Consider the following 24293-nt stretch of genomic DNA (forward strand, 5'->3'; position numbering starts at 1 on the left):
ACTGAAACAACTATGAGGAAAAATACGGTACCAGGAGCTCCTAATGGATAACATCTGGGAGGAAAACTCCAGCAACAAAGGTAAGCATCATACACATCACTATCCAAAAATGTCTCTCATCGCTTGATGGCGGATATCCTCAATGTCCTCCATGGTGAGTACTCTGACTGGACGTCTCCCATGCCGTGCTAGTATGGTCCTGATCCTCTGTTGTAGTCTCCGCCGGTGTCGAGATGGGCCTCTCATCTTGGGGCGCCTAGACCGCCCCAGCTCTATAGCCGGATCAATCAGTGTACCTCTGGTGCGGCTGTACTCTGGGGCTAGCTGCAATGCCTGCTTACCTGACTGCTCAATCTGTGGTCGAAAGAAGTCTGTAATCTGCCTCTGTAGGTGTCTCTCCCTCTCTGATCCCCTAATGAAATGAAATGAAAGAGAGAGAGAGAGAGAGAGAGAGAGAGAGAGAGAGAGAGAGAGAGAGAGAGAGAGAGAGAGAGAGAGAGAGAGAGAGAGAGAGGAAATGAAATGAAATGTTATATTAACGTCTTCAAAAGGCCATAATGACCTATGAGACCAAAAAGTTACATCATGGTGGATCTAATACAATGTCTGGATAAAAAACCAGAAAATGGAAAAGAGAGAGAGAGAGAGATGAAATGAAATGTTATATTAATGTCTTCAAAAGGCCAAAGTGACCTATGAGACCAAAGTTACAACCATGTGACATCTGATACACTGTCTGGAAAAGGAAAGAAAGAATTGAAGGTAAGTATCTAGCCCTACAATACATCAGTAGGGAGCATCTGGAAGCAGCAACTAGGGAGAGTGGGAAGCTAATGCTACTAGTCAAAATGGGGTACATGAGTACATGGATACATGAATACATGAATATGGGGGAGTACAAAAGTGATAGTAAGTACAACAGTATATGGCTGGAGTTGTAATCATCCTAGGAGCTCTAGCATGGGTCTTTCCCGGATGGCGTGGATATCTGCCATAGTGAGATGCTTGGTCAGACGAGCTCGATGCCTCGTAATGATCCTCTGAATCCTCTAGTGTAGGCACCGTCTCCGATGTAGGATCCGCGAACCCTCGGGCGTCTGGATTTACCCAACTGGATAGCTCTCTCAACTAGAGTCCCACAGGGTGCCTGCTGTTGGGCTGTCGGCTGTGTGTCCTCCCGGGTAGTCCCTCTAAAGAAGTCAGTAATCTGTCTCTGTGTGACTCCTTGCCAGTCGGGCGTCTGCTCCTGATAATGGACTCTCTGAGCCTGCGGATCTCCAGGAGATAAAAACCCAAGCATCTCTAATCACAATAGTCCATGACTCTAGCCAGTGGTCCAAATCCCTCTCTGAAAAGGCAATGGTGGCGCCCTCGAATCTCATAATATGCTGTGCAACGACAGATGTAGTGCTCCTCCGTCTCTGGCTCCATCCAACAAATCTGACAAATCCTGTCCCCAGGAGGTATGCCTCTAAATTTGCCTGTGTCTATCTCTAACTGATGTGAAGAGGTGTGGATCTGCCCAATGGCGCACCTCAATCCATGAGACAGATGAGCTCGGCCTAAGTATAAAGCCATCCTCAATGGTGCGGAGAGAGAGAGAAAGATATATTAAGCGTCTGCTAAAGACCAAATGGGCCTATGAGACCAAAGTGATACAATAATGTCCATGGCATATCTCATCATGGAATGGAAAATAAAACAGAAAGAAAACATAAATATAGCTATCTCATTAGGGTGATACAAAACTGTCCATGGAAACTCATCATGGAATACTAAGAACATAAAAACATGGGAGCAACATCAGCTCCGAGTAGATGGTATACCACTCTCCAAAATGTCAAGCATGGGGCTGACGTGTTTGGCTGAGAGGTCTCCCTCAGCTATGTCACGTGAAAGGTAGCTCGATGGCGGTGGAACATGTCCTGGATTTGGAGCTGATGAGGTGATCGTGGCCGCCGGGGGGGTCGAGGGCGTCGGGCACGCTGGAGTGTAGAGGCTCGGTCCGAGGTAACTCTTCTCGGGCGAGGTAACTCTTCTCGGGCGAGGTAGGTCCAGAGGAGTTCGTGGAGGGTCCACAAGATCCACTATGTCGGTGTCCTCCACCTCCTAGGTCTGGAAGAAACTAGTGATGGTTGGCTGCCGAGGGAGGGGGTGGGGTGGCTGGGGCCTGTGTCTCAAGAAGGTGTCCCTGTGTGTGCGGAGCTCAAGCAGGAAGAGGCTCAGGCAACGCTGGTCCTGGAAGTCAATGATCCTAGAGAGTGGACCGAATCCCTCATGAAATAGACAGTGAAACCTTTTGCGGATCTCATAGTATACTGGGCAGCGGCATATGTAAAACTCTTCCATCTCAACCTCTGTGTGTGTGGCATAGTCGGCAGATCCTCTCCATATGAGCTTCCCGGCTCTGAAGATGCACACTTTCAAATGGCAACTGTTTCTTTGCCAGACTTGTCCAGAATCTAGTCGGTACAGGTTTATTTCTTACCTGGTGGCTCGCTAAATAAATATGGGAGTTCATCACTTCAATGTGGAAAATGGTGATTGGACACACTTTGTCACCTAGGTAGTGGGTATTTAGACATGATCAGCCCGGGGGGAACAATCAGCAACATGAGGTCTTCTTTGTTTTCTTTGGATGGTTGGGTCTTTGGCATAATTGGCTCATGTGAAATGCCTTCATCTTTGATTCACAATCAGGGGTGAAAGGTCATGTCCAGCGTGTTCGTGGTTTATTGCTTTGGCAAGTTTCTTCTTTGATCAATGCACACGTTATCACCAGGGCGCAAGCTGACCTGTGGGCATGCCTCATGTGGCCTTTTAGTGTGTGTGGTCTGATGGCCTCTATGTACATGTTTGTATAGCTGGTCATGCAACCTTTGCTGTGTATTACATTTTCGTAATCTAATCAACCAACCATTACGAAAAGAGAGAGAGAAATGAAATGAAATGAATGAAATGTTATATTAATGTCTTCAAAAGGCCAAAGTGACCTATGAGACCAAAGAGAGAGAGAGAGAGAGAGAGAGAGAGAGAGAGAGCTGTATTAACGTCTACTAGAGGTCGAACTCGACCTATGAGACAAATCAATGTACAACTGTCAATGTCTTCTGGATGTCCAGAAAAAAAAAGGACAAAATGAACATGAAATAAAGTATGAAAGCACTCAGCTAGTCGGTGCGTGTGATGGATGGAGCACTACTGCTAGAGGCTTAGTATGCAACCTATATGCGTAGGGTATACAAGAATGCAATGCAGATCTGTCTAGTTCCAACCAGTACCATAAAGACCCAATGGGCCTATGAGACCAAAGTGGTACAATAATGTCCATGGCATATCTCATCATGGAATGGAAAATAAAACAGAATGAAAACATAAATATAGCTATCTCACTGGGGTGATACAAAACTGTCCATGGAAACTCGTCATGGAAAACTAAGAACATAAAAACATGGGAGCAACATCAGCTCCGAGTAGTGGTATACCACTCTCCAAAATGTCAAGCATGGGGTTGACGAGTATGGCCAAGAGGTCTCCCTCAGCTATGTCACATGGAAAGGTAGGTCGATGGCGGTGGAGCATGTCCGGGATTTGGAGCTGATGAGGTGATTGTGGCCGACGGGGGGGTCGAGGGCGTTGGGCATGCTGGAGTGGAGAGGCTTGGTCCGAGGTAACTCCTCTTGGGCGAGGTAGGTCGAGAGCAGCTCGTGGAGGGTCCACAAGATCCACTATGTCGGTTTCCTCCACCTCCTGGGTCCGGAAGAAATTGGTGATGGTTGGCTGCCGAGGGAGGGGGTGGGGTGGCTAGGGCATGTGTCTCAAGCAGGTGTCCCTGTGTCTGCGGAGCGCAAGCAAGAAGAGGCCCAGGCAACCCTGGTCCTGAAGTCAATGATCATGGAGAGTGGACCGAATCCCTCACGAAATAGGCAGTGAAACCTCCCGCGGATCTCATAGTATACTGGGCAGCGGCATATGTAATGCTTCTCCGTCTCAACCTCTGTGTGGCATAGTCGGCCGATCCTCTCCTCTCTGGGTGTCCGTACGAGCTTCCTGGCTCTGAAGATGCGCTAAGCTCTACCTGTCTCCACTCTGAGGCAGTGGGAAGAATCCTGTATCTGGCCAATCGCGATCCGCATGGCATGGGACATGTGAACACTCAAGTAGCCCGGCTGCTGGATGAATCCATCCTCAGTGAGTGTGAGGAAGTGGTCTCTGTAAAAGTGCATCTTCGTGGGGAGCTCTGGGGGTGTGATCCATGTGCATTGTGTGTAGAGGCTAAGAAGATCTGACCGGATAACCCGGTTGGTATCCTTGTGAGACAGCTGGAAAAAAGGGGAGTCCAAACTGTACTGAAGGGGGGGTAGGCGGTCCATGTAGAGCCCGTATACTGAGAACAAAGTGGAAACCAGTGCATACCATACTTCAGAGTGCCCCTCAAGTGCGAGCTGTCTGGAGGACTCCAGGGCAAGCCTCGGGTACCTATGGGGATCCATGTGACTGATGCGATGAAGGTACGTGACTGTCTTGAAGAGTGCCTCCACTACCATCGGGGCTGCAGCAAACTCTACTTGGATAATCTTGTGTGGGACTGATGGTTTGTTGCGGATCATACGGGAGAACATCATGACCTGGGGCCTCTCAACTCACTGCCAATCCTCATCGGATAAATATGGCCCCCAGAAAGTTGCTCCATACATCAAGGCTGGTGTGATGAGGGTGTCAAAAAGCCAGCCCTTCGTCTTGGGCTCTTGAAAATGTGCTTGGAAGCACTGCTGCTCAAGTAAGCTCAAGGCTGCATATCCCCGTGTCACTCTGGCATGTGCTGCGGGAAGCATGGTAAAGCGTGGGCCACTGAAAGTGACACCAAGGTAGACATAAGATGAGACAATCTCCACAGGATCCCCTCTATATGTGAAGCTCAATCTGGATGTGACGGGGCTGGAGGTATTGAAGACCATTACCTTGGTTTTACCAAGGTTAACAGAGAGGTCCCGCTGAGTGCAAAAGTCATGTAAGGCATCCAACTGTCTCTGAAGCCCTTCGGCTGAGTTTGAAAGGAAGACGATTTCATCCCCATAAAGTAGTATGGGGATCAATATGCCTGCCAGTCTGGGACCAGCCCCGCCTAATCCATCAATGAAGCTCGAGATCTCGTCAATGTAGAATATATATGGGCATCCGATTATCAATTACGATATAGTCTTTGGGCGTTTCATTGGCCGTATTCCGGGCTCTCCATATGTGGCTGCTCTCAATCAAGATTGGCAAGCTATCCTACGCATCTACAATGGTCCGGTAGGCCTCTGAATTGGGGTAACTCAATGTTGTATTCATTGGAGCTTGGTATTTGATCGACCACTTGCTTTGTCTCATCCTAGAAAGACGACCTACAATATGTCTACATTGGGGATTCATCACATATGTGACATTGTGGATGAAAATGGTATGTTTTCACTTTTCCACAAGTTGTCAGGGAATGCAATTTGGGGATGCATCACATGCCAATCTAGAGAGTCATTTCGGAAATGATGCAGCCTTTTCAGCCAATCCCAATGCTGGAGGAGGCAGGGAGACTCTGAGATTGGAGTCTTGATAGGCACGTTCGACGGTATATTCCTGTGCCTTTTTACCAATTGTCTACGGCCAAGACTTACACGTTACTCTTATCGCTCCCATGGATTGAGGACCATGCAAATTACCTGTGTCTTATGTCGAAATCTCTTGCTTGGTGGAAAGCTGCATTGAAAAGAATTGAAAGAGTGGATTGCCCCTCAAGCAACACGATTGTTTTTATGGAGATGTGGGTATTCCCAATGGGAACTCTTTTGGCACGGAGGCATATTGTGGTTGCATCTTGTAGGCTGTGCTTCCATCCTAGAGTGACAATGCCTCACCTTCTTTGGTATTGCTTGCACTCTTGGGGTTTTCTTGATGACCTGCCCAAACACCTCCATGCTCGTTTTTGTGGGAGGTGTTTCGGGCGAATATTTTGGCTTTTTGGTTGTCTTTCTCCTCCACTACCAGCTTATACAGACTTGATTGGACTAGATTTCGGGCATTGTGGACTATCTACCATGCTCGGAATTAGCTGCTCTTCTCTGGAGATTCGTTTCAGCTCTTTGCTTACTTCTAGAGAGCGCTTCAACAATCCCTCCGAGATTCTCATGAACTCGGAGACCTTTCCTTTGAGCAACTAGAAATGTTTTCTCAATGTTTCTGAACTAAGTAGTAGCCGCCCCACTCTGGGACAACTATGAATGTACATTGTTTCTTCTAATACGAGACAATGGTTTCACTAAAAAAGAGTGGTTGTGTGTGTGTGAGGAGAGAAATGAAATGTTATATTAACGCATAGTGTTGTTGTTTTGTTAATTTCTTCCTTATCTAACAGAGTGGGGTCTGAGTTTTTTTTTCCCCTTTGAAATTCAGGCTTTCTTTTGCATAGGGATCAATAATGTGACTCGAACCTTAGAAAGAATGCCATGTGTGCAAATCAGTTCACGCTTGGAAGTAGGAGCAGCTAAATGTGTGCGAGAAGAGGCAGCCAGCAACTTGAAAGACACATGCGCCTTGATGGATATCAAAAGTAAAATAGCTATGAAGACAACTTGTCTCCAGGTTTGTGATGTGCAATGGACAATGCCAAAGCTGAAAATAAATTTTCTATGTGATTTTGTATAAAGAAAGGAATGCAAAGAGCTCATTAAAGATTCAGGTTCGTCTGGTCAATTCTACCTCAGCAACTCTTGCTTTATATTTTACTGCACATGCAAGACTCGAACATGGGCCACTCAAACTTTGCCTATGTTTTAAAAGGGCCCTTACAAGTTGAAACCTGGGCACTAAGATACAAGGGTGACACATTGCTTTCAACCACTCCCCCTTGATGTCCACCCAAAGATGAACATTCTCCATGTGGCCCAGAGTTAAGTGATGGGAACCGATGCTCTAACTCATTTCTGCTCAGAGATTTGGTGAGGATGTTTGCATGGTTCTTCAGCATTTGCACTAGACAAGCTCAATCTCTTGAACTTGTGTACAAAGTGACAATGACGCTTGATGTGCTTTGTGTGAGAACACGAGGTTCTTTATGATTTCCATGCAACTGTGACATTCACATTGTAACACTATCAGCTGCTCTTGCACTCGTCCCATCCCTCAGATAATGTGAAACGTGTAGCCTTATACTGTGCTTCTTTAGCGTAGACAAGATTGCCACCACAAAACTTGATCTTGAGCCAAGTCTTTGAGAGAGAGATGAGACTTCCAACAAGTTTCTTGTACAGTTGTATTGTTCTCCACTCACAACTTTCTTTACACTTTTTTTTCCAAGAAAAGATCATTAGTCGTAAAGCAGAAATGCCTGCAAAGACCAAACTACAAAACTGCCCCAAAGTGAAGCCTGTTATGTACATCCCTCAAAAGAGGCAACGACAAAATTGAAGAAGGGGGGGACTCCCTCTCTGGCTTTCCGTTCTGAGAGGGAGGCTGAGGGCAAGAAGCTCTTTGAATTGTGTATTGTCCACCTTTCTTTAAAAGAGTGAAAAATACAAAATGTAATCAAATATAACCACAACTTTTGGTTGAGGATGCTGTCGTGAGGATCAAGATCATCGTTTTTTTTTTCGGGGGGGGGGGATTTGAAAAAACCACATTGGGGGCTTATAGCGCCAAGTCAGTCGTTCTCCCCCCTCGACGGGTGAGGAAGGGCCTCGGACTGTATGCCTGTAGGAAGGCGGTGTGACTGCATCCGCTCCGCTCTAAATTGCCAATAAGGCATTCCCAATGCCCCTCGCAAGGTGTAGATGGTGTCTAACAAAACGGAGCGGATCATCTTTGTGAGGGGATTAACTATGGCCTCTCTGCATCTAGCCCACCAGATATGCCAAGTGGTAATGCTACTGATGATCTCCCATCTTTGGCCAACTCCATACCTAGGGGTCCATTGGGTGACTGGGATCGACGAGGGTAGAATGGCTGAAATCCGAAAGTGGGTGAGTTGCAAGGCAAGGCGAGTGCCATTCTTCTTATAGGGTCCACTCTCTATGAGAAAGAAATTGTACCCTTCCTGCCATTTAAACTTGTGACGCTCTGATACCAATGTAACATGGGCGCTTGCGGAAGCGTCCGTATGAATTGATTGATTGCAATTAGTGCCTAATCAAAGATTTAAACCCATGCAAAAGCTGCTTGTTCTTCATGCTCAATACATAGTAGAGAGAGATGACCTAATCTACCATGTATTAGTAACACAAAGTATATACAATGAGATACTCCATGGTAGCTTTGCTCCTGAGCTCTCAATGACTCAATGATAACTAATTGAGCAATTAATCAAATATGAATAAGGCCTAGACTCCTATTTATTGTAGTCTAATGTTAGTGAGTGTAGTGAGTCAGCTCAAGCAAGCAAGGGTGGGTGTAGTCAGCTGGGCAGGGAAGCCGCATATATTCAGATGTGAAATGCTGCTCTATCTTCCCCCTCCATGCACAAACTGGATGGCCTGTAGCACTCCCTTGGAGGCGCCCTTCTTTTGTGTTTTGCTACTGTGGATGGCTGCCTACTATTTGCTGTCTTGTAGCCTGAATTGGTCTGCATTTTTCCTGAATCTGGCTGCTCTTATGCTCTCCCAAATCTGGCCTTTAAGAGCTCACCATCGGATCCCCCTAAGGTACCTTTTTCCACCCCTGTTTGGCTGCATTTGAAGCACAAACACCCGCCTTGCTTGCTTGCTTTGTCCATTCTCTACTTGGTGCGTTTGCTCTCTTTCTTGCCCTTTGGTTGAGTGCCCCTTGCACACACTAGAGCTATTCAGTACAGAATTTGCAAAATGCAATCTCGGTGATGGAAAAAAAACCCTAACCTGAGTGAAAACGCTGATGAGATGATGGGGTTCTTTGCAATGGATTTCCATTCCCTTTTGAGAGAAATTGCAACTTTTTCGCTGTCAAAAGCTGACGCTTTGATATTAATGTAACATGGGTGCTTGCGAAAGCGTGTTTATGAATTGATTGATTGCGATTAGCGCCTAGTCAGAGACTCAAACTCATGCACAAATTGCTTCTTCTTCATGCTCAATACATAGTAGAGAGAGATGACCTAATCTACCATGTATAACTAACATGAAGTATATACAATGCTGAATAGAGATACTCAATGGTAGAACTACTCCTGAGCTCTCAAAGACTCAATGATGATTGACTGATTAATGAATCAAATATGACTTAGGCCTAGACTTCTATTTATAGTAGTCTAACGTTGATGAGTGTAGTTAGCGGCTCGGGGAGGGAAGGGTGGGTGTAGCCAGTTGGCTTGGGCAGGGAAGCCGCATATACTTAGATGTAAAACGCTGCCCTATAGCTAGTTGGCTAGGGTGTTGGCGGATGACTAATATGGTAAGATTACCGTATTAATTGACAATAGACATTATGCAGTAATAACATACAATCACACTTACAAAAAGATGGAGACAAAGATCACCGAACATTGCATTGTATTGATGTGTGTGTGTGTGTGTGTGTGTATTGTACTGAATCCATGTAAGAATGTAAATAGGAAGTGCATCTTTCTCCACCTTTGATACTTCGATCCCCTGCCCCATACATGGGGTGTGGGTTTATGAGTTGATTGATTTGGATTAGCGCCTAATCAAAGACTCAAACTTTATGCACAAATCGCTTCTTCTTCGTGCTTAATAAAGAGTAGAGAGATGACCTAATCTACCATGTATTACTAACGTGAAGCATATACAAATATTGAATAGAGATACTCAATGGTAACATTGCTCCTGAGCTATCAATAACTCATTGATGATTGCTAGATCAATAAATCAAATATGACTAAGGCCTAGACTTATATTTGTAGTAGTTTAATGTTGGTGACTGGCATGTAGCTTGCTCTTTGTTCCATCACTCTTGTGAGACAAAGAATAGATCAAATTAAAAACAAAAAACACACAAGGGTTAATGTTAGAAGGAAAGCCTACTCTAATCACACACAATCCACTCATAAACACACAAATCACACATACAATCACTCAAATCAACTCAATATCCTACTCTAGAACACATTTCTCTAACAATAGACCAAGGTTTTGTATCCAATGGCAAGATAAAGTGAGAAAAATAGAAGATTTTTTAGTAGAAGATAGCTCTACTTCCTTCTCTCATCCAAGACTAGTTCTTTCCCGGTGGCAGCAATACCATTTGTTCATGTCAAAGAACCTTCTTGCCCAATTGCAAATAATCATAGGATAGTGGCCAAACCATTTATCTTCGATCGTGAAAGTTCCATTAGCAGAGGTGAAAGAGGCCAAGAGGTGTGTCAATCCCTCTTGTTTAAACCCTTCCTCAACGCTCAATCCTCTAAGTTAATCCTTGTTGGCTCGAGCAGGAAAGCCACATATATTGAGATGTAAAACGTTGCCCTATGTGCCCCCCCTCCGTCCACAATTGACCATATTATAGCATCCCCTTGGAGGCACCTTTGTAATTCCATGAGTCGGTGTGGAATGTTTGGTTGAACACTATGCTAATCAATACACTTAAATACACTAAGATTTAATGGACAAAAAGCACAATACAAGATGTAATTTTTTGAATTGCAAGAGATGCACAATGAGCTTGAACGGCTGACCCCTCCCTCAAATAGTGCACATATTAATCTTGGGAGAATCAAGTACATAGTGTCATGGGCATTTCTGATCAGATTTCCATACGAATGCATATGAATACAATATTGTAAACAATATGGTTGTTGGTGAAGATCTTCAACTCACACTATCCTCTCAAGTGTCCATGTTCCCTACCATCTGCTCTCTATTGTTCCACCCACACATGGTAGAAACAATCTGCAAGAGAGTCCTTCCCTGAATCCCCTTAGCACAGCTGAAAATCAAGGTTAGTCCTTAACTAAATCATGAGGTAGTAGGCTAGCTCACCTCCCAACCGCGATCAGCATCCACCGGCCTCCCCCAAGCCAAGGCTAGGGCTTCCTGCACAATCCCATTGGCCCGTGTCTAATTCCAGCATCCCATACCACCGAAGCTCACCCGTAGGCCTTCGACACGCCAACCTACGTACTGGCCATGTGCGTGGCATGAGCATGTGTGCTCCCTTGGTCCAAACCAGACTCTCCATACAACTATATCTCTCAATAACCCAAGCTCCCACTTATATGGTGATAACTACGCCATAAATAGCTAACTCGCTATAAAAGGCCATGAAGCTTGTTTTATCAGTTGAGGAACCTTAGCTAAGTATTAGCCTCTGCTAATCTCTAATCTTGAGAGCCCCTAACCTCGCTAGATTAGATTCCTCATCTGTAGATTAGTGTCCGGGTACATAACATTCTTCCTCTCTTCAAACATTTACTCTTAAATGAAATTAAGGAAGTGCTTACTCAAACTAGCTTATGACTCCCAAGTCGAGTCCTCCTCTGCCCTATCTTATATTCAAGTATTAACTTTTCCCTAAATTGTCTTTCCCTGAAATCTATAATCCTCTCGGGTTCATGTGGAACATAGGACAAGTCCTCAACCTCAACAAGTTCCTAAGGGTAGCAAGGTTAGTATCTCTTTTAGTTGATTGACGTGGAAGATTGAACATTCGGAGGCAACACTTGTCTATTAAGTGTTACAGCCCGACGGATCTCCTAAACGCAAAAACACAAGTGATTAGTACAAACCCCCTAAGAAGGATGTAGGCTAGCTCACCTCCTAACCGTAGGTTCTATGCTTCGAAGCACCCCCGAGCCAGGGGCTAAGGTTGGATTGCCACAGATCCATGCCAGTTCTTTGGCATGCCGATCTATGCTCTACCACACATGTAGCCAGAGTCTTGGTCAAACTTTGACCAATAGTGAGGTTATGACAACAATAACTGATTTTTCACTTATAAAGTGTCCACTGCCGCTATAAATAACCAACCTGTTATAAATATCCAGTACACATGGATTTATAGTTTTGTTGTTCTCACAGAGGGAAGTTATTTTTTTAATATCTTCTAGGTGCGAGGAATTACCGAATCTTGATAGGATAGATTGACTACGACAATTGTCTCTGTGATGTCAAATTATCCGATTCCTCGGGAGTTTGATTAAGGGATTGTTCTGTTCCTGACAACTCTGATTCAAGTTGATCTGTTTTTAGTTCCACTAAGATAGTTGTAGGAACAAAGGCTGCAATTTTAGCCGGTTCCTATGGAAGAGTTATGAGTGGAAAGAGTAGACATGGTGAACCAGATTATGGAGTCACTTGTCAGATGTAATTTGAGTTTCCCTATTTATTTCCAAGATTGGGAATGTCTTCGACGTGGGAGCCAGTTGCTAGTTTATAGCCCAATTTTCTTTCTTAGACAGATTTTGTTTCCAAGAGTAGAAATGTTGGAGAAGGGGAAGTATGTTACGTACTAGGGTTAGGGGAGCCCTGCGATTAGGAGAAAGCAGGCTAATACGGGTGGCTAAGGTTATTATTAATATTTTCCGTTCCATGATGACATATGCCATGGGCATTATTGTATCACTTTGGTCTCATATGCCCATTGGGTCTTTAGTAGACGCTTAATATATCTTTCTTTCTTTCTGCATGTCAAGGAAAGGGTTCCACAAGCTTCCAAATGTAACCCCTATTTGGGTTCTAAAAGCTATTATGGATTCCCTATACCCAATGTGTATGAATATCTATCTTTGTCATTCTTTGAAAACTACTCAGGTCCTTGAAGTTAATCAAAGAGCTCATCAGTGTGAGGCATTGGATATTTATTCTTAATTGTGATCTTATTTAAAGCTTAATAGTTTATGCCTAAACACATAGAACAACAATCCTTCTTCACCAATTAAACCAAAGAATCTCAAGGAGATTGAATTGCATCCTTCAACCAGTTGTCTCCCCATTTCCTTTTGTTCTACTTTGCTAAGTTTGTAAGGGCTGCCTTTATTTTTCATAATCTTGTGTTTTGTCTTGTTTTTGGGATATCACTATAATTCCATCTCTGATTTCAATTCATTTCTTTTGGCTGGTTGGGTTTATGGCCACTTTATACTTTGGTGGCAAAATTATGTTCCCGACATCTTTCATGTATCCTAACATTAAAAAAAAAAAAGGCTCATTGGAATATTGTGGGCGTGTTGTGCATGGTGCATTTCTTGTTTCAGCAGCCTGCAATAAGGAGTCGTTTGTTAAGCCCCTGCATACCTATGATCATTTTTATTTTGGATCTGCCTATTACAGGTGGTTTTAATATCAGCGGATGTGTGGTGCATGGTGCATTTCTTGTTTCAGCAGCCTACAATAAGGACTTCTTTTTTAAGCCCCTACATACGTATGACCATCTTTTCTTTGGATCTGCCTATTACAGGTTGTTTTAATTGCAGCGGATGTTCATCCTCGCTTTCTTGTTAGCCACCTTCCGTGTTTAGCTGCCAGCAGGAGTGTTCCATTGTTTACAATTAGTGGTGGCAACGGAACTGGCTCATTGAGGCTAGGGGAGATTTTCAATGTACGCACAGCAATAGCAGTGGGCCTAAAGGTAAATTTGCTTTTGATGTTCTATTTGAGACCATCATGTTGCATTTGTCTTATAAGGAGTTGTACCCTTCATTCTACTGATTTTCTTTGCTTTCTTTAGTAAGATGCTTCATATGCAAGTCATGTCCATAAGCCCATGCGCATGCTCACACCCATGCACATGCACATGCATGACAACTAACATATCATACATACATACATACATATACATTTGTGCACTGAGTGCGCGTGTGCATACATACGTGTGTATGAGTGTGTTGTGGTGCATGTTCTATTTAGATGTTCCAATTGATGATGTGCAGTTGCTAGAAAAGAGGCTCTGCTTGGTGAATAATAACTATCTCACTCACCCCTTGTTTCAAGATATGGTACGTGATATTGTCGATGCACTTCAAGCAAAAATGTATGAGGACATAGACTTTGCTTGGTATCATTTTGCAATTCTCATGTAAGGAGTAATCACTGACTATGGAATGGAAAATGGTATTTAGGGGAAGAAAGACATAATTACTGGGCTGAAAAATCAATTATAAGCTCTTGAAGAGCTCAGCCATGCTCGTCTTATCCTCTCAAGAAGAATTGCAAATGTATTATGCCAGGCATGAACTGGACAAAAATCATCAAAGAAAACTGCAAAAATGGCAAGTTCGATAAGGATAGAAACCTCTTTTGGACAAGGGTTTTTCTTCAAAAGTTTGCATACAACAAGGCAAAAGCAATGCATTTCAAGACTTCAAATGCCAAACAGTGAATGAACACAAACTCTTATGCAACTAGAGAAAGAATGTGTTACTCATTTTCAGCATTGTTTTGCAACACCTTTTCAGTTGACAAATAGCACTTCTTGTGCTCGTGTTGAGCTGCTTTCTCATGTGGAAGAAATCGTGGATGCACGAGAAGTGCAAGATCGTGAAGGTCCTTTCTCGGGATTAGGACTCAGTGCTGCAATTAAATAATTGGGTTGATGGAAATCCCCAGGTTGGGATGGTTTAACTATGGAATTCTTTCTTCCGTTTTAGGAAATACTGGAACAACCACTCTTGCTTATGATCAATCAATCATGTTTACAAGGTATTATGCCATCCTCTTTGCAAGAGGGGTCAGTCAAACTGGTTCCAAAAAACAAATGTGTCCAAATATTTTTGAGTGGCCACCTATTAATCACTAAAATGATCATTGCTAGGATCAAAACGATCTTGAATGGGAGCTTGCATGTAGCATAGTATGGCTTGTCCCTAGATGACAAATCAAAGATAATATATGTAATGCATATGTGGGACTAGAATGTGCTAAACTTACAGAGCAGGATGTCTTATTACTACAAACAGATACAATTTAGTGGGATTGCATTGTTGTAGTAATGACAAAACTTGGGTTTGGAGAAAAAATGTGTAATGTCATTTACTAGCTATATCAAGACAGCACAGCACAATGCATACTGAGCAAAGGATTGTCCTCTCCTTGGGTATTGGAAAAATCGGTTAGGCAAGATTGCTCTTTGAGAGCTTTGTTATATGCAATTGTAATTCATTCTTTTTTTTTCCCCCCCCAAGAAAGAGACTTCTATTGTATAAAAAAGGCATACAACAATCACAGCTATAAGCTGGAAAAGAATAGAATTGCCCCAATATGTAAGGTGATTTCAACCACTGAGGAGCATCATGATGCCATGAGAGACTTGTGGGGCTAGAGGAAAAGAAAATGCCATGGTCCCACTCCCGCATAAATATAACGCGCTTTGCCTGTGCAGAACGAGAGGACTCGTGAATACGAGCCCAAGTAGCCATAAGAGTATGGATGATTTCACCCCATATAGAACTAATGCACTGAGGCCCAAAAATCTGGACACCCTCAATAGCCTCCGTGCATCTAGCTCTCCAAATTTGCCATGTTGTAATACTGGCAATAATCTCCCAACGAGTGTCAATCCTTTGTCAGGGGGTTGTATAATGAGACTGAGGGACATCTTGCAATAAACCGTGCTGGCCAATACCTCTACAAATGAAAATAGCAGAGTCTGTACCACTGCCCTCGTAAAAGAGCTGCGGATCGGATTGGGAGAGCCAAGTAACTGCCCCCCAAGTCACATGCATGGTGCGGCCACTCAATTTGCCCGTAAGTTGGGCTACAACACCCCAAATCTGTTGTGCAGTGCTGCATCTCCATAAACAATGTTGTACATTCTCAGAATCTGCAGCATACCTAGGGCAGGTAGGTGATACACCGAAAACTGATCTCCAGTGATTGGTGGGGAGACTACCATGTAAGAATAATCAAAAGAAATGAGAGATTTGGCTCCTTCTGCATGAATGCCAAAGCCTATGCCAATATTTACGCTGTATCACTGGAGAAATATCATAGCTCTCCCAGTGGGGCCTGAGAGTAGGGATCCTATGCATCTGTCGAGTGAGGAGAAGCCTGGCATTCCGGACTGTGAAACTGAAAAAGGGAAGGCTTTTCAATGGATCGAAGGCATCATTCCACTCCCACTCTCTTGGATCCCACCGAAGATATCTGATAGGACTGCCACCATATAAGCCATGAGTCACTATCTGAGGAGAAGCGTCAATGAACTAATGCTTTCCGGAACGACCAACAATCCTCACTGGACTAAGCCTAGTATGTGGGATGATCTCCTCCATGCTACATCTCCTCAATCTCCCTCCAGGCATGATAGAGTAAATGAGGCAATCTGTAGTCTCTTGGCGCGAGAGAGAAATGACCTGCAGAGGTATGCCTATCCTCGAAAAGACTCCCAACCAACTCTGATGATAGTCTCCATGAAAGGTCCCAGAGAGCCACTCATGTGAAATAGCTGCATCAATCTGATCAATACGAATGCGAGAGTCCCTGCGATGCTGAATGGATGCAGCTCTCCGATCCTCCGGAAGACTCTTAAAGGTCTTCTAAGCAAGAACTGTGTATGCACATCTCTCCCATCCTGACCATTGCATGTAACGAGATGCACCAAGTGGCCGATTGGCCTCATCCTTGATGAGCTTGTTCCACATAATAGGTTGTTGGTCGGCCTCATCCAAAGACCTAGGAAGCCTTTGTTGCAAAAAAGGTCTCATGCTTCTCCATGCTTTGATAATGGCTACAATAAGAGGGGAAGATGGTGCCCTGATATCAGCCTCTGTGAACAAAAACCGTGTGTTGGGCAGCCAGTCTCCGGAAATCTGAGACAAGAAAAAATCCTTCCAAGGCTCAGTGCCTGGTAGGAAACGTCTGACCACAAGTTTGCAGAGCAACGCCTTGCACTAAACATCCGGATCAATAATATTCAAGCCCCTCTCTCGTTTGGGCTGAATAACTATGAGCCAAGCTACCCTGGCATGAGTGTCGGGGAGGTGCCATCCAAACCCAACCAGAGAAAATTGCGGATCAATCTCCGCAATTGACCAATGCACGCACGAGCGAAGCACCCACAAGAGGCAATAAACCAAGCCGAGGCAAGCAATACTTGATTAGCCACCAAAGCTCTAGAAGCTAAATCTAATCTCTTGGAGCTCCAATGAAGAAGCTTCTTCCGGATACTCATAAGTACCGGAGCAAACTGCTGTGCAAGAGAAATATCAATCCCAGCCTGGCAACCCAAATATCTAGGAGTGCATCCTCTACTGATCCAAGTAAAACCAAGCTCTGCACCCCAAGCAACTCTCGGTGAATCACTAATCCAAAAACCAACAGATTTGTGCCAATTAATGAGTGCCCCTGTTGCCAAATAAAACTCTTCTAGTGCTACCCGGAAGGAACATAAGCATATATGTGAGGCCTCCAAGAACATGGCTGTGTCATCAACTAACTCAGAGTCAACCAGCTTCTCTTGACTACGAAGTGCATAGTTGTTACGAGGCGCGCCTTGAACAGTTCGAGGTGTACGACTGCCTGATCGAGCGTCCACACAATTTTTTTTTTTGGCTGGTTGAGTCTTTAGACGGGGTCTTTAAGGGCCCAAGGCAGCCCCTCTCACACAGTCTCTCTCCCTCATTCTCTCCCTCCCTCCCTTAAGCCTTTCTCAAGATCCAAAGTTCAAAGTTCAAACTTACAACACACTAGGATGATGATGTTTTTAATACCTACTTTTGGAGCTATCTCTATACTCTACCGGTTCATTTCATTCTACTTTGTACCCTTGAATCTTGATGATGTATCCAGATGATGAGAATGGACTATTTTGGTCTCATAGGTCATTTTGGCCTTTTGCAGACGTTTAATACAGCTTTCTTTCTTTCACACACACACTCTCTCTCCCTCTCTCATACACACCCTCTCTCTCCCTCCCTCAAGGCTCATACATACACACTCTAATCTCTCTCTCTCTCTCTCTCAACTTTCACTATATATATATATATATATATATATATATATATATATAACAGACGCCTCTAACGTCTCTAAAAAATACGAGTCTTTCGAGGCACGTATCATACCTGACTCATACCAAACACCCCTCTAACAACCATGACGAAGAGGCAACCTCAATCTAGAAATACCAGCAGTGGAGTGGAGAAAGATGCTCATGGCCTCTACAACTATGATATATAATAATGGGGCTAAAGGGAAACCTTGTCTTACTGAGTGAGAAATCTAAAACCGCTCTCCTCTATCACCACAAGCGAGCACACTATTGTGGGCATCACGATACATGCATGAAACTCCCTTGATCCATTCTTGAGAGAAGCCCATATGGCTAAGAGTACCCTCAAGGAAGTCCCAATCCACTCTATCATAGGCTTCCTCAAAATCCAAGAGTAGAATGGCTAAGGGTTGATTGCTCGCTTTGGCCCATTCCACAGTCTCCCAAAACGAGAAAATGTTATCAAAGATGCTCCTTCCATGTAAGAATCCATTTGAGTATCATGAATGACATCCTGCAAAATTGGTTGCAATTTGATGCTCACTGCCTTAGCAAGAATCTTATATGCAGTCCCAAGTAAGGTGATAGGTCTCCACTAGCCAATCAATGTCTTATCCCCACTCTTAGGGATAAGATAAATAAGCCCCTCAGTGTGAGAGAAGAAGGCATAGAACCTATGTCCCACATCTCCTGGAGAGCCGATGTGATCTTAGCCCCAATCTCATCCCAAAAAGTGATGAAAAAAATAGGGGAGAGGCCATCCTCCCTTGGACACTTAGCAAGAGGTAAGGCATGAAGAGCATGACTGAACTCTTGCATAGAAAAAGGGGCACCAGAATGGCACACATCTCCTTAGTGATCAAATGTGGCAATGTATTCCAAACCTTCCTGTGTGCCCTGTGTCTCAAATCAGAGTGCGGCTTAGCACTAAGAAATTGATTCCTGCTCTGCACATGAGGTGAGTTTGTATCTAGCTCTTCGTGGCTGTTTTTTTAGTAACTAATAGAAGGATTTTTTCCCTAGAAAATCCGACTTCTTCACTGTCTTTGTTGTAAGGCTAGGAATCGGCTTTTTCCCACGAATGCACTGAAACAGGCTGTGATTAACGTTGGCTAAGTGTGATTAGCAGTGAATAGTTTGTTACGCAAATGCGACGAGTTTCATTAGTATCAAAGTGGTGTTATGTTTCTAACCTTGTTGGTAATTGAAGACAATCCTTGGGAACAAGCTTTTTGCTGCTAAGAGAGAGACCAAGATCACCGGCTCATTTCAGTGAGTTTGTATAAGTTTCATCTTCAAGAAGAAGAGGTGGTGATGTTGACAGAGCAACTAGGGGACGTGATGAAGGGCCACAATCCTCAAGGTCGATAAGCCATGGAGAAGGCACATGGTATACTTCTCATGCCAATGGTGATACGGTGCTCCTTTGCCGACTTAAAGAAATAGAGGACTTATTAACCGATCCGGATGTGCAAGCGGTGGTATCAAGGAAGGCTATCTGACCCTTGGTGTTTGCAAAGGAATATTTTTCTGAGAAGGAAATCATTGGTCCGGATTCATCTGGGCAAGCGGTTTTCTTGGAGCCATGCATCCTAGCTTCCTCTAGTCTACCACCAACGGAGTCACCAATGATGGTGAAAAAGGCGGTTGTACTGGATATCAAGGAGGAGAAGAAGCAAGAGACTTGCAAGCTAGGAGATAGAAGTGTGAAATTACCATATTATGATGGGAAGGAGAGTGACATCACAAAGATCTTAGCTTTCATTAGGGAGTTTAATTCGGCTTTCAAAAATCGTCATTATGTTGAAGAATCGAAACTCCATCAGGTCGCTATACATCTCAAAGAAGTTGCTAGTAATTAGTATCTAACACTTCTTACTAGGAACCTCAATCCAAAAACGTGGGAGGAGTTCAAGGAGATGTTCAAAGCTCAATTCTTGCCCACAGACTTCAAGAAGGTGTGTATAGATACTTCCATCCCTAAGTGGGGAAGTGTGATTAGACATGCTTACCTTTATGGGGGAGAGTATAGATGGATACAAAGTGTATTGAACGGACGGTATTCACCTTAGGCACATGCATATTAAGTTGCTCGATGAACTTGCATCGAATGCTGTTTTGGGGATGCGTGAACACATAGGCATTCATCCTTACGCATCAAATGTTTGCATGTTACTGGTTGTTGATCTAGCTACTTGTATTTTGCAAGAGGTGAAGTATTCTTATCACTTAACAACTTTCAATTTCAATAAATTTTAAAGTATATTAACTTTTAGGATTGAACCGTGATTTAAGGGCTTTCCCTTCATCTTTTGGGAAAACGGAGGTCGGAATTAGAATACGAATGATCGAAAACACCCTCCCCCCCCCAAAAAAAAAGTGATGACGTGGCGATGAATCTTCTCGCCCATGCTTGCTCAGCAAACTTTCCCTTCAGCTGAACATGCAAACTCATTTCAGAAGTTTAGTTATGAGCATCTTTCTTGAAGGGGGGAAGTTACTTGTGAAGAGCCATGACTTTCTTTCTATTTTTAAGGGAGAGAGAGAGTCACCATCTCTTTCTATTTTTTCAAAAGGAAGATTAGACCATCTCTTTCTATTTTTAAGTGAGAGAGAGAGGCACCATCTCTTTCTATTCTTTCAAAAGGAAGATTAGACCATCTCTTATTATTTTGAAGAGAGAGCTATTAAGAAAGTTTCTCATGCACACTCATTAACTAGAGTTGAGACCATCTCTTTCTATTTTCAAGAGGGAGATGCACTTTTAGACCATCTCTTTCTATTTTGAAGAGGTGGAAAGAACTTCACTATAAAAGAGGCTAGCTATCCTCATTATGCACATGTGAGAGGAGAGGTAAGAACTTCATTTATGTACATGTAAGAAGAAATAACTTTATAATCATTTTGTGAGGGGGAGGAACAACACTTAGAGCTTGAGAGCAAGAAGACAAGGAGGCTAAAGCTACTCTACCAAGTGTGAAGATTCTTTTCCAAAGAGAAGACCATCACTTTTTTGCAGAGGTGCTACTCAAGTGTATGCGAGAAAGTGTTTCAAAGCCCTTGAAGAAAGGCCAGCTGATTTCTTCTCCGAAGGACTACACTTGTTACTACAGAGAAAGGAGACACTTGTTTCAGTAAAATCACAGCAGCAAGAGTCTACAAATTGATCATTCTATGGCCTTGGTTCTCGAAGCTATGAATAAGTCGGCAAAATGGTGGAATCAAACTTTGTAAAAAGTATGGAAAAGCAAGCTATCACTAAAACGACGAGTATTCTTCTGGCAATGTATTGCAATACTCCCTTGCTAGTAAAACTTTGACACTGTGCGTTTGACTGCCGGATTTCTTGGTACACATTTCTCTAGGAACTTTTGCATCTTTGGCGGATACGCGAGGAGGCTAGCAGGAATGACGCCATTTTTTGAATTGACAAGATTTTGGGCTCTCTGGTCACTTTGGAGTGCACGTAGTCAACTAGCTTTCCGATCATCCTCGATTGACAAGTATTACTACTTCCATCAATCATTGCACCAATTCTTATATGAGTGCCATCAACTCCAATAGCTAGATCAGATACATCTAGATTTGTTTTTCCATTTTTTAAAGTTTTGTGACACTCTCACTTTCAGGGTTGAGGGTGCTTCTCTCCGTGGAGTAAAGTAATAGAACAGTGATTTTACAGGGGAAAAAAAGTGTGTGCATACATACATGCATGCATGCATGCATACCGACCCACCTGCATAACTTGTGTGTGTGTGTTCCTATACATACATGCATGCGTGCATGTGTACCAACATACATAATTATATGCATCTTAAGTGCACGTGCACGAGCTTTTTATTTTGGTGCTTAATGCTCGTGGGCATCAATGATAATCCTTCTCATTCATTTTCAGGGCTCGTTTTTTAATATTTCGTCTTGTTGCGTAAGAGTGGTGGGCGTTCATGTTATTGATGTGTGCTAGTGCATGTGTTTCAGGTTGGTGATTCAGAAATACATAAGACAATGAGTTGTTTCCTGAAAGATGATGGTGGTAGATCAAACTTTGATATTATCTGATTCATGTGGTGGTGATGCCAAGAAAACCAGTTTTTCAGTGTGCGTGAATATTCCTCTATAATGAGACACTGTATCAGATGAAAGCCAAGCAGAGATCAATAATAATCATTTGTTTAGAGAGGTTAGGTTGTATAGGCTGAAAGCCAACCTACAGAATCTTGATGAGTCCTAGAATGGAGGGGAGCACATTGGGATCAAGTATGGGGGTGGGCACCTACGAGGTATGCTTTGCGACTAGCATGTTTTTGTCCTTTATTTGATTTTTATCCTCACCAAAGCAATGCACATAAATTGCAAAGATGCTAACTCATATATATACAATGATCCCAACTAGTCTTAGTATATGGTTTACAAGGGCGTGCTTCAGTATGATTGATGACCTTGATACTTATTTAGAAAGCCACGATTGTGTGTGTGTGTGTGCAGTCATAGTGGCATGGCTCCCTCCTTCCTTGATTTCTTTCTCTGTTTTTACAGACGATTCCTTTCTCAAGCCATTGCTATCGTTTCCTAGATAAAGCTTGCTGGAGATTTTAGAATGCTCTCAAGGTCAAAATTACTCATAACAAGCAAAATGGTAGAAGCCGTAATAATCACAGAGAAGCCCTTTGGGTTAGACATGGAATAGTTCCTTGAAAGAGAATGGAAAAACGATGTAGCCTCGAAAAGCTCAGAGGAGAACAGAGCACCTTATGACAATGTAAAAAAAAAAAACTTTTGATCTCAAAGTTTTGTTATGCATTGTATGTTATCGGCCCCTTCAGTCTCTTATAGCATATATTAAGTCAATACTATGAATCCAAGATAGTGGTCATGTGACGATATGGTGCGAATGGAGAGGCTAAGGAACCACTATCGATGGCACAGCTAGTCGTGTACCCTCTAGGATCAAACGGATAGATAAGGTACACAACATTGATCCTTGGGAAGTATCGATGTCATGGTAGTACCAGGGTCGAAGGGAAAACTTGTAAGCCCGTCCACATGACTACGGTGTGAATCCTCAAGTGCACTATATCTTGAAGTGCAAGATTCTCTGTGTGCGTGATCTACCAAGGTAAAAGCATGATCAATAGCATCACCGTAGACCTCATCTCGTCACTGGAGACGGATAAAGTATCTATCTAAGTAGAGTCACCATCCTCGGAATCTCCAAAATCACTTAAGGTCACTTTTATAGGAATGATCTATACCAATCCATGATGCTGCTATATGACGTAGATTCCAAGATAGATCTATCTCATCTAAGTAGATATCTAGATCAAATGAAAAGATCTCTAGATCCATAGCATAATCGTTTCTCTCCTACAAGGTCTCACCTCAACAAAATCATGGCTATGTTCATGTGCAATGCCTAATTGTCCAAATATATACACTAAACCCAAGTCAATGCTGTCAGGTATGCTATGAGAGCTCGGAGTAGAGATAGAATCATAGATATCCCCGTGAATCGAAGACATAAAAGAGTAGCCTGACTTATCTAGCACTAGAAACTCAGGTCTATGCTCCTCATAGGTGTCTCGTGAATCCATATGCGGAATATCACTAACCAAGTGCACACTATCCTCTAGAATGAACCCACCATCAACTAGTGTATCCGCATGATGCATAGGAAGAAGGATAGGCATAGAGGAATCAATGCTCGATGTAGAGGAAGCCTTCAAAATCATGCCCACATGTTCTAACTCACACACATCACTATCACCTACATCATCATCATTTGCATATATACTAATAGTATCATGTGCATGTGTATCATTATGATCATGTGCATGTGTATCAATGCGATACAATCTCATGGGTAGGAGATACATCATCATAGGTATGTGGGTGTGATACATCATCATCATATGAATCTATGCCAATACAATGTACACTCTTAGGGACATAGTCATATAACGACTCAAGAGTGTAGGACACTCATATAAGTCGCAAAGAACAAAACCATCCCATGTAATCAGCGTTGAACCCCCCATGTGGAGGTAGGGGAGCAATGAGTCGATGAAGTCGCCGTGTGCGGACCACCTAGCACATACATCTACCTCGACGAACAAATGCCTCAAATGACTTGGCAGCAAGTCTTGAAGCTCGAACATCCATCCATGGCATGAATAAGATGCCTCATAATAGCATGAAGTCGACGAGTGAGGATGTAGAGGTCTAAGCCTCGAAGTGCCAAAAGTATGTGTGAACTTGGCAGAAGATGTGTTCCACAACACAAAGTGGCAACTCGAAATAACCAGCATGAAGCCATGAAAACAATGCATGAGCGACTTCCCTAAGATCGGGATCTGAGATGGTAACATAGTAATGTCGATGACGATGATGGTGTGTATAGTGTTGGTCAT

General features: G+C 43.3%; 1 protein-coding gene across 13 annotated transcripts in view; it reads left to right on the top strand.

Moving 5' to 3' along the window:
- LOC147635820 (Ribosomal protein L7Ae/L30e/S12e/Gadd45 family protein) overlaps nucleotides 1–22643 on the top strand; it is a 78091-nt gene extending 55448 nt beyond the window's left edge. For 5 of the 13 annotated variants that reach the window (XM_086801174.1, XM_086801175.1, XM_086801173.1 and 2 more), the window contains 4 exons: nucleotides 6430–6618; nucleotides 13357–13527; nucleotides 13829–13894; nucleotides 14018–14609. In XM_086801174.1, the coding sequence (XP_086657300.1) occupies nucleotides 6430–6618; nucleotides 13357–13527; nucleotides 13829–13894; nucleotides 14018–14059 (468 nt within the window). In that variant the 3' untranslated portion in view covers nucleotides 14060–14609. The other 8 variants (XR_015266421.1, XR_015266422.1, XR_015266420.1 and 5 more) reach the window with 8 other exon arrangements.
- The last annotated feature ends 1650 nt before the right edge of the window (nucleotides 22644–24293 follow it).

This window comes from Cibotium barometz, chromosome 8, assembly GCF_041138505.1.
Source record: "Cibotium barometz isolate CiBa-2024 chromosome 8, ASM4113850v1, whole genome shotgun sequence".
Taxonomy (NCBI): domain Eukaryota; kingdom Viridiplantae; phylum Streptophyta; class Polypodiopsida; order Cyatheales; family Cibotiaceae; genus Cibotium; species Cibotium barometz.